Source organism: Gouania willdenowi, chromosome 21 (assembly GCF_900634775.1).
Source record: "Gouania willdenowi chromosome 21, fGouWil2.1, whole genome shotgun sequence".
Taxonomy (NCBI): Eukaryota; Metazoa; Chordata; class Actinopteri; order Blenniiformes; family Gobiesocidae; genus Gouania; species Gouania willdenowi.
This window is the reverse complement of record NC_041064.1, coordinates 4,424,836-4,436,477: the sequence shown is the minus strand read 5'-3', so window position 1 is coordinate 4,436,477 and position 11,642 is coordinate 4,424,836. Positions and strand designations below refer to the sequence as shown.

Here is an 11,642-nt window from a genome sequence, read left to right as displayed (position 1 = left end):
AGCTTTAGAACGATCATCTAAAGTGCTTTCATGTGGTATCGCTTTGATATCACGCCTCAGTTTACACTTGTTCTGTTTGCTGCGTATTTAACGTAAATGGTTCAAAGTCTTTGCTCTAAAACAACATATTAATATACTTTGTAACAGACCGAAAATATATTACATTTATAATATATTTTTGTGTAGAACCTTTCAGTCTCTCAGATGTTCTCACTTCCTGGTTCTTACTTTGGATATTTGTCTTTGGCCAATCGGACAAAGTCCTCAGCGCTGTCCAGGGACAAAAGGCGGTCCTGAAGGGAACATGGAGGGGAAAAAAACAGTTTAACTGTAACAGGAATAATAGTGTTAAAGATTGCCAGTCTTTGCAGAAAACTAGTATTTTGCTAAAACCACATTCAGACATGTCTGTTGCAGTTTGCACCAAAGTAACATCATTTATTCATAATAAAACCATCATTTATTTATTATCAAAACAAAACAACTTCTTATTCTATGTTTAATATTTTCTCCACTGAAAACTTTTCAAATATGAAGGAAATGATTAATAAGAATACACAAAACGACAACAAAAATAATCAAAATGTCTCTATAAATCTTGCAAAAATAAAGAAAAATACACAAAATGACAACAAAAATCACCAACTTTACGCTACAAGATGACTACAAAAACAATAGAAAAATACACACAACAATAAGAATGCACAAAATGAGAAAAGAAATACACGTAATGACTCCATAAAAACTTGCAAAAATAAAAAAAAATACACAAAATTACAAAAAAAAGCATCCAAATTTCTCTAAAAACTCATAAGATGAGTACAAAAACACACAAAACCACAAACTGATTCTAAATTTAATATTTTATCCACTGAAAACTTTTCAAATGATTAAGAAAAATACACAAAACCACAACAAAAATCACCAACTTTACTCTACAAAAACACAAGATGACTACAAAAATAATAGAAAAATATACACAACAATAAGAATGCACAAAATGAGAAAAGAAATACACAAAATCGCAATAAAAATCATCCAAATTACTCTAAAAACTCATAAGATGACTGCAACGACACAAAACCACAAACCTACTGTAAATGTAATATTTTATCCACTGAAAACCTTTCAAATGTTAAGGAAATGATCCTTTTCTTGTTAAATTGTTGTGAATCTCAGCCGTTTCTTGTATTATTACAAAATAATTCAAAGGCAATTAGTTGCCTTTGCAACAATAAACAGGTCAAATCACTAACTGACCTGTTAATTTGCAGCAATTTTTTTGTGGTTATGAGAAAGCTGCATTTTCTAATATTACAATAAAAAATTGAGAAAATTTGGAAAGATTCTTGGCTTCAATAACAATGAAATGGGTCCTGCAGTGTGTGTGTGTGTGTGTGTGTGTGTACCATGACAAACAGATATCGATTAGGGTCTCCTGTCCCTGGAGGAAACAGAGACGTGTGGTCCAGCAGCTGCTGAAGCAGATGTGAGGCGGTCTTTAGATTTTCCAGATCTCGACTGAAGCGACTTTGTCTGTTCACACACAGCAAAGATTCCACCTCACACTGGTAACCTGTGGAGGATGGAGCAGAAATACACAAAATTACAAAAGAAATCATCAAAACTACTGTAAAAACACAACAGATGACTACAAAAATACACACAACAATAAGAATACTCAAAATGAGAACAAAAATACAAAAAATAGACAAAACTCACAGAAAAATATACACAACAATAAGAATATATAAAATTACTCTGAAAATACTTGCCGAAATACACAAAATGACCACAAAAATCATCAGAATAACTGTAAAAACACACAAGATAACTACAAAAATATACAATAATAACAGAAATACACATAATGACTATAAAAATAACAGAAAATTATAAAAAAATACTCAAAATGACAACAAAAATTACTTTAGAAACACACAAGGTGACTTCAAAATATATATAAATAACATGAACATATACACGGCAAAAAGAATCCATAAAATAATTACAGAAATAGCCAAAAAATACTCTATAAAATATACAAAATGATGACAAAAATAATCATTGCAAAAATACACAAAATTACTACAAACATCATCAGAATAACTGTAAAAACACACGAAATAACTACAAAAATAACAGAAATACACAAAATGACAACAAAAATCAAAATAAAATAAAAACACAAAATAAGTATAAGACTAATTTAAAAAAATACTCAAAATGACAACACAATTACTTTCAAAACACATAAGTGTTTGTTGTGTGTTTTTGTGTTTTAAGTGCTCTTTTTATGCACTGCAGGTTTGCACTGGGGGTTGGGGGGGGATTGCAATTTCATCTGTGCTGTATGTTTAACATGGTGCATATTTGACAATAAAGAACCTTGAATTGAATTGAATTGAATAAGACTACAAATAAATAATACATAAATAACATGAAGATATACACAACAATAAGAATCCGCAAAATGAGGACACAAATAGACAAAATTACTCTATAAAATATACAAAATGACAACAAAAATCATTAAAATTACTCTAAAAACACACAAGATTATTACAAAATATACACAGTAATGACCTAATGACACAAAATGATGATAAATTAGGCAAAACAGCAACAAAAATACACAAAATTACTCCAAAAACACACAAAACCACAAACACATTCAAAAGATGTCAAAATATACAAAAATACACACATACGCTCAGTGTGTTGATTATTCTAAATGCTGACATGAATATTGATAATGTGGCCCTTGGATCAATGATCTCTGCTGTAGTGCATGCACTCATAATACGAGGAGAAACATCTCAACATGTTTCTGTTAAACCTTTAGAAATAAAGTTGAATTCTCTCACCGAGCTGAACCAGGATTTTCCTCCAGCGTGACTTGACCTCACGTTGAGCGTAACGCAGGGCGTGTATGTCGTAGTTTAGCTTCTCCCATTCCTTAAGCACACAAACACACACAATGAATGAAACTCAACTCATCTATATGTATCATTGTATGTCCTACTTTCATTATTGCCTTTACATGGAGAGAAATATTCTGTTTCTGGGTCAAAACTTGTTAAATATTCCCTCCAACGTGTCTGTCAGGCTGCTGGCCTACGTCTTCTCTGAGATTTGATTGGCCGGGAGAATGTGGACAGTGTGTGGAGCATCTATTCTCAACATGAACAATGTCACATGATCCCATCAGCATGAGTGAGCTTGGGGCTAATTTTGTGCAGTGCCCAAAGTAAATGTACAAACTGACTCCACAAACACACTAAATGCACATAAAAAGGAATGACTACAAAAAACATTGAAAAATGTACTAAACGACAACAAAAACACAGAGAATGACATACAAATGCAAATATCAACACTAAAAAAACCACACAAAACAACAACAAACTTACACAGAATGACAGGAAAATTAAAAAAAAGGGCAACAAAAATACAAGAGATGACAACGAAAAACTAAAACATTTACAAAATTACAGCGAAAACACACAAAACAACAACAAGAGCACAAAGAAAAACACACTTAATAATGTGATAATAATACACAAAACAACAAAATTACACAGAATGACAGAAAAATGCAAAAAAAAAAGACAACAAAAATGTCAGGGATGACTTCAAAAAACTGAAAAATGTATAAAACGACAACAAATAACATGAATAATATACAACATTACAACAAAAACACACAAAACGACATAAAAATGCAAATGATTGCACGAAAAACACACACAATAAAAACACACCAAATGAGAGGAAAATACACAAAAGACAACAAAAGGGATGATGACTACAAAAACTGAAAGATTTCCACGACAAAAATAAATAATGCATCGGATAACAGTAAAAATGTACAAAATTACAAAAAAAACCTCATAAAAACGCAAATAATTACACTAAAAATACAAAACAACAAAAACATACCAAATGATTGACAACAAAAATACAAGGAATGACAAAAAAAAACTGAAAAGTTTACAAAACGACAATCAAAAAATGCATCCAATCACAGGAAAAATATACAAAAACACACAAAATGATGTATAAATGCAAATGATTATACTAAAAATACAAAAAAAACAACAAAAACACACCAAATGAGAGGAAAATACACAAAAAAGACAATAAAAATACAAGGAATGACAAAAAAACTAGCAAAACGATAATAAAAAAATGCATTGAATGACAGGAAAAATATACATAATTACAACAAAACACACAAAACAATGTTAAAATGCAAATAATTATACTTAAAACACACAAAAAAACAAAAACACACAAAAATGAGCATCACTTTTGTGATTAAAGTTGTTCATCAATGGTGTAAAATAAACCGTTTACGACACAAAAATGTGTTTCTTTACATCAAAAAGCTTGAGGTTCGTTTTAAAATCAACAACAAATCAAAGACTTCTTTGAGGAGCCACATCAGTGTCCTGTGTTCTGATTGGATGATGAGATTATAGATCTGCACAGAGACGGTCATTATTAGTGACCACATGAGTTCATTATGGTGGTCCTCGTGTACATTCCTACTAACGTACAAACATGAAGGAACATTTTAAAACCTCTGTGTGACCAATCCAGCTCTCACTGTTAAATAGATGATAAAGTTGAGTTTAAAAAAAAAGTTAATAGAAACAACATAGGAGGATAGAAAAAGACACTAATGTGTTTCCGCCATCAACTTCGACATATTGAAAGAAACACAGCTTTATGACGTCATTGTTTTAGACCAAACTAGTTTTTTCCCACACAGATATTAATCAGATATCAGCAAAAACATATAAACTCGTCAATATAGGCACCCAAATACATAGTTTATTTGTATTAATTTTATTTAGGTTATTTTTCACGGTTTTCTAATGTATCACCTGCATCAAATAGGTTATATTTTCATGTAAATGCTTTACATTTTAAACAGCAGGGAAAATATAGCGATAATTCATAGATTTTAGTGTCAGGAAAACAGCAGCATCCTCCTATATGTGCTCTTATTTTGAAAAGAACAACTTCCGGTCTAACCATAATAATAAAAGAAACTAGTGTTTTTGTTTTTTTTTGTCCTCGGGTATTTCTGTTTTTAGGTTTTTAGAAACAAACATTGAAAATCAACCCATTTTTTTTAAATGTTTGTTTATCCCATGATAAATAAATATGCCTGGAATTGAAATTGAGTTTTTTCAATTTCAAAAAGAAAATCAAATAACCACTATTTTTTTTTTTTGTTTTGTTTTTTGATTTCCTTTTCTGAACGTAAAATTCAATGTCCACAACATACACTGACTGTGAAACTACAAAAAAAATGAAATTATCAGACAACAATTAAACGCATCACACCATTGCCGACCAATCAGATTACATGTACTGCATTGAATGGAGGTTATGGTTCTTTCATCAGTTTTAGAGTTTATAAATGTATCTATATTTAGAGTTTTTTTTTTTTCCACTTATGGTAGATTTGGTCTCTTACTTTTTAAATTTCTACACGAGTTGTTTACTGTATGTAAGGGAACCATGGCAACGATTTACTACCAAAAATAAAGGTGGGGGGTGAAAATAACTAGTAATTTTTACTTGAAGTACTATTTAATTGAGCTACTTGAGTATTTTATGTATGGCGTACTTGTTGTTGAGTAGAATACTCTTTACACCTGTGGTACTACCTCTGTAGCCTGGTCTGCTTGGTCTCTCATGCTGATGAAAGCCTGTAGTTCTCTGTCCAGGCCCTGCCCAGTGGCACTGGGAGAGCTCCCAGTATAGCTCTGGTTTTGCTGTTTGCTTCCCCCTGGGTTGTGTCTCAAAGGCACAGGCTTAAAAAGACTTTCCTCCTCTGTGTCACTCTCACTGGATTCACTGGTGTCACTGGATAACTGGGCAGGAGGTCGAGGAGTCGCCGGGTTTCGTATCCTTACAGAAAACAAACAAACATTAGAAAACATTAACATAGCGATCTATTGTGTACAGTATTTCTCTCATTTAATGCAGTGTCTTTGTTGTCGTGTTGTGTGTTTTTGGTGCCATTTTGTTGTTTTTCGTCTGTTCATTTTTATTGTTCAGTATATTTTTCTCTTATTTTGTGTTTTTTTTATTGTTGTTTTTGTGTGTTGTTGGTATTATTTAAATTATTCTATTACAGTGTGTGTGTGTGTGTGTGTGTTTTGTGTCATTTGTAGTGATCCTGTGTATATTTCTCTCATTTACTGTGTCTTTGTTGTCGTTTTGTGTGTTGCTGGTATCATAATAAGTATTTTTTCTCTCAGTGTGTGTATTTTTGGTGGCATTTTGTGTGTTTTGTTGTCATTTGTCTGTTATTTTTATTATTCAGTATATTTTTCTCTTATTTTGTGTTTTTGTGTTGTCATTTTTGTGTGTTGTTGGTATTATTTAAATTATTCTATCACAATGTGTGTGTTTTTGTATGTTTCTCTGGTATTTTTGTGTCATTTGTAGTGATCTTGTATATATTTCTCTCATTAAGTGTGTCTTTGTTGTTGTTTTGTGTGTTTTTGTTGTCGTTTTTGTGTGTTGTTGGTATTATTTAAATTACAGTGTGTGTTTTTGGTGTCGTTTGGTTGTTAATGTGGTTTTGTATGTTTTTCTGTTATTTTTGTGTATTTTTTAGTGATCTTGTGTACATTTCTCTCATTTTGTGTGTTGCTAGTATAATCATAAGTATTTTTCTCTCTTAGTGTGTGTGTTTTTTGTGTCATTTTGTCTATTTTGTTGTCGTTTTTGTGTGTTGTTGTTATTATCTAAATTATTTTATCACAGTGTGGTTTTTTCTGGTATCGTTTCGTTGTTTCTTGTTGTTTTGTGTGTTTCTCTGTAATTTTTTTGGATTTTGTCGTGTATTTTTTCTGTTACTGTGTGTGTTTTTAATGCCATTTTGTGTATTTTGTTGTTTTGTTTGTTCTTTCTACTATTCAATGTATTTTTACTTTTATTTTGTGTGTTTTTGTTGGCGTTTAGTGAATTGCTGGTAATATTTAGTATGATAATGTTTTTTTCTTTCTAAAAATGAACAATATGAACCCAAATATTTTTAACGCTATCATTTAATATTCTCTCTCTCTCCAGTACACGCTGCAGTGCCATCGCGTATCCCTAGGGGTACACGTACCCCTATTTGAGAAACACAGTCTGCACTAACACATGAACATGAGAAGCCGCAGATCTCACCGTAGAATGTCATGCATCTCCTCTCTGCTGGGCCTCACGTAGTAGCGAAAGCAGCAGGTGGTTAAATTGGCCCCCATTGGACCGACTCATGGAAAACAATCCCCCCCCTCTAAAAAAAAAAAAAAAAAGTTGATTAAAGTCCTAAAAACAAAGTAATCCTGCACCCAGTCCTCAGCAGATCAGTCTGGAATGGAATTTATTCTGTCCTGTGAGAGCAGCCTGTCAATTACATTATCCACGTGAACACACACACACACACACACACACACACACACACACACACACACACACACACACACACACACACACACACACACACACACACACACACACACACAGAGGTGAATGAATGGCACATCTATTCTTCAGCTCCTGATGATGATGCTGAGGTCATACCTCTCTGACTGCATTGTTGCCATGGTTTGTGTTCGCAGTCAGAAAAGTGACTAAGAAATGACACGGAAACAACTTTTTATTTATTATTGAATTCACTTTGAGAAGCACTGGTTACTGGGTTTGATTCTGTGTGCAGTTTGCATGTTCTCACTCAGGCTTCCACTGTTCAAATGCAAGAGTATGAGGATGATTGGAGTCTATAAGGTGTCGGTTAGTTTTCTGTGGCGTATTAACTGTTGTACGTTAATAGTAATTCAAGTTTCTGGGGAATAAGCATTGACTTATATCAGGAACAGGTGTGCACAATAATAAAACATGCATTGCTGTCTTAAAAAGATTGCACTTCTTGTAGTTTTGACCTTTGACAGTTTGAATGTTCATATATATATATATATATATATATATATATAAGGAAGAGGTGTGCTGTTAGATGTGTGTATCAGAAAACATGTTATTAATCTATCTATTTATCTTCTACCTATAAAAGCAAGGAACGTCTGTGTGTGTGCGCGTGTATGTGTGGAGCAAATATCTCCCCGACGTGGTGCGAGTTCGCCCTGAAATTTTGTCAACGGGTTCCAAATACCCCGAGTGTGTGTATCTGTTATTTTGGAGTAATTTGGTCATTTCAAAATGTTTATTTAAATTTTATTTCACTTCCGGACGGCCCATGAAATGAAACCTATTCAGCTTTTGACCTCAGGGTGTGAGGGGGGCACTAGTGCACCATCTATAGCTATTTCACTGCACAGCTCCTCACACGAGCAAGAGTCACGTGTGCGGCCAGAGCCAATCGCTGCGAACAACAGCCAAGCGGACACAGACTGTAAACACACGAGCGATAGAGAAGAAGATAGTTTAGACCGAGACACGGAGCTCTCTGAATAGATCATTTGAAACCATCAGCCACTGGTGAGTCTTTTACAGACACGTTTCCCATTGTTTAAACCATATAACTGTTGTTCAATAACGTGCTGTTTCACTAGAGTCGGTATTGAACTCAACCTGTTCAATTCTCCATCTGGAAAACTTCAGATTCTCTGTGGTGCCATGCATAGAAGCTAAGCTCTGACCACTCGGTTCAAAGGTGAAAAATTATTATTATTATTATTATTATTATTTTTTTAAAAAGACAGCTGAATTCTAGATAATACTTTTATTTACTTACTCACTCATGTATTTTGGAGCTTTACGTTTAGTTTTATCGCAGTTTTGTTGTTTTTCTGATTGGCGCTATAATGCATATGGAGTTTGGTTATCAAGGTATTTATTTATTTGTAGGGATGTAACGATTAATCGTAAGGCAGTTAAAAATCGATTCATAGGTATAACGATTTACATCGATGCTGTGAAAATTGAATCGCAGTACTTTTTTTAACCAGCAGAGAGCGCTACCCAGAAGTGTTGGCGGCGAGCGAAATCTGCTAATACTTTCTTTCTGGCTGCCTTCTACTTTTAAACATGCTCATAAATGATTCTTTACCCCTTTAGCACCAAAAGAATATCTGTAATATTACGTGAATATCTGTAAAAGTCACGTTTTTCTATTAGCTCTGTCTGCTAGCATAGCATCTCTTCTTCACTGCGAAATATCTGCATGCCAACCGACCACTGGGTTAGCAGCGCCCTCTGCTGGTTCAAACAAATATCTGACCTAAATACAGTAAAATGACTGTTTTTTTTTTTTTGTTTGTTTTTTTAGTCCAATTGTTAAGGCACAAAATACATTTTCAGTTGCACTTTTAAAAAGAAAAATAACTATTATGCAGTTTTGTATTGTTTACTATAGAACCAGAATTTAAATAATAAGCTTCTTCTTCATTTGTATTATTCCTTTATTTATTTCATTCAAGATTTATTTTTAGTTAAATTGCATTGTTTTGAATAGTTTATCAAGGGATTCTTTTGACAATGAAAAATAGTATAGTATTTTCCCAAAAAAAATAAAGGAATATTTTTCAGTCATTTATATACAGTCCCATTTTGTAAAATAAATCGTGAACCCAGTATCGTGAATCGAATCGTATCTGGAGTTGAGTGAATCGTTACATCCCTATTTATTTGTAATAAAAATATACTAAATGAGTAAAATAAAACCAAAAACTAAACAATATTTATACAAAAAGTACACAAAATGACTCCAGAATCACACTACAATGACAACCAAAAACAATTGTACAAAAAATGCACAAATAGACAACTGTAAGATAAAAAACACACAAAATGACTCCAAAAAACATACATTACAGAAAAAACACCAAACAACAACAAAAAATTAAAATGACTCAAAATACACAAAACTGCATATTTATACAAAAACTACACAAAATGACAACAGAAATGCACAAAACTACACAAAAATACACCAAATGACTCCAGAGTCACACTATAATGACAACAACAACAACAAAAAAAAAAAAAAACTATAATTATTCAAAAACACAACAGAAAGAAAAAAAATACACACAATGACTCCAAAAAAACATACATTACAAAAAATATAAAAATGAGTAAAAAAACAAAACAAAACAACAAACACATTTATACAAAAAATGCACAAAAACACAACAAAAAGATACACAAATACACATGACTCCAAAAAACACACATTACGGAAAAAATACACCAAACAAAAAAAAAAGTGAGTAAAAAAAACAAACACATTTATCATGTTCATGTCCCATACAATTAAACCAGTTAAATAACACAAGCTTTTTTATTTTACACCCACAAATAAAGCTCTTTATAACACTACAGAGTATGTACACCTCTTTGTACATCCAACCTTCAAACATATTCTTATTTGGCCATAATTGACAACTGTACTTATGCTCCCACATGAATGCATACTTCCGACTGGCACTGTACTAGTACTGTATAAAAAACACATAATCCTATGAAAATTCAAAGCAATAATAGAGTTTTCCACTAGATGGCAGTGTTCAAAAGCAAATGGAAGTTTGGTAATAATCCAGTGAGGCAGCAAGATGAAAAACATTAGCTTGTTTTTTTCTTTATAGCAAGTAATCAGGAAAAGAAAAGGTGGGAACTAAATATAGATCTACAGAGATTATAATATTTATCACAGCAAGCACGACAATAATGTGATTGTATCTGATCACATGGCCACATTATTAACAGTTAATAATGTAGAATAATGACTAATCAGAGAATTATTACAGGAAAAAACAAAGAATTTGTGTATGTTTGTCTTTTTCTATATTTTCCTCTTATTTTTGTGTGGTTTTTACTCTAATCTGTGTAGAAATGTAGTAAATAATACTGTTGATGAGCGTGATTATTGAGCTTCAGCTCCTCATTTCCTCCATCCTCCATCCTCCATCCCATCATATATTACTTTACTCAATTTATGTCAGAAATTTAGAATAATGAGCATTAATAATTTTATATTTTTTGTGTTATTGGAGTTATTTAGTGTATTTTATGTCCCAAAATGTATTTTTTGTGGGGTTTTGGATAATTTGGGGTTTTTTTCAAACATTTTTTATTCATTTATTTATTTTTTTTAATAGTTTTGTCCAATTTTGATGTCTATTTGGTATTTATGGACTCGTTTTCTGTGTTTTTTAAGGTCTGTTGGGGTATTTTTTGTTGTCGTTTAGTTTGTTTTTTATGAGCTTTAGTCTATTTTTCTGTCATCTTTTGTGTTTTCGGAGACATCTAATGCTTTTTTCTGTCCATTAATGTATTTCTTGTGTGGTTTTGGATCATTTTAGTTAGATTTTTTTTTAATTTCAAGATTTAAAAAAAAAAAAAAAAACGTTTTAGTCTACTTTTGTATTTTTGGAGACATTTTCTGTTTTTTTGTTTTTTTTTGTCCTTTGGGTATATTTGTTGTCATTTAGTATGTTTTTGGAGTCATTTTGGATATGTTTTAGGACCTTTAGTCTATTACCCTGTCATCTTTAGATATTTAGTGCTTTTTTTTGTCATTTTTCTTGAGATCTTGGAATATTTTGGCGCATTTTTCTACAATTTTTGTGTTTTACCTGTCATTTTGTGTGTTTTTGTTGTCATTTTAGTGC

At 32.1% G+C, this 11,642-nt stretch overlaps 1 protein-coding gene across 1 annotated transcript; it reads right to left on the bottom strand.

Moving 5' to 3' along the window:
- Positions 1-224: 224 nt before the first annotated feature.
- Positions 225-7,277, bottom strand: LOC114455076 (melanoregulin-like). Its single transcript, XM_028436087.1, has 5 exons — positions 7,201-7,277; positions 5,685-5,928; positions 2,868-2,958; positions 1,410-1,576; positions 225-293 (listed from the first exon to the last, which is right to left on the bottom strand). The coding sequence occupies exons 1-5, from the start codon at positions 7,275-7,277 to the stop codon at positions 225-227; spliced, it is 648 nt and encodes a 215-aa protein (XP_028291888.1).
- Positions 7,278-11,642: the final 4,365 nt, after the last annotated feature.

Excerpts from the sequence above, each read along its gene's own strand:
- LOC114455076 (XM_028436087.1), bottom strand. The coding sequence starts at position 7,277 with ATGGGGGCCAATTTAACCACCTGCTGCTTTCGCTACTACGTGAGGCCC. Across the intron at positions 5,929-7,200 it reads GAGATGCATGACATTCTACG|GATACGAAACCCGGCGACTC; the intron begins GTGAGATCTGCG and ends GTTTTCTGTAAG. Across the intron at positions 294-1,409 it reads ATCGATATCTGTTTGTCATG|GACCGCCTTTTGTCCCTGGA; the intron begins GTACACACACAC and ends TGTTCCCTTCAG.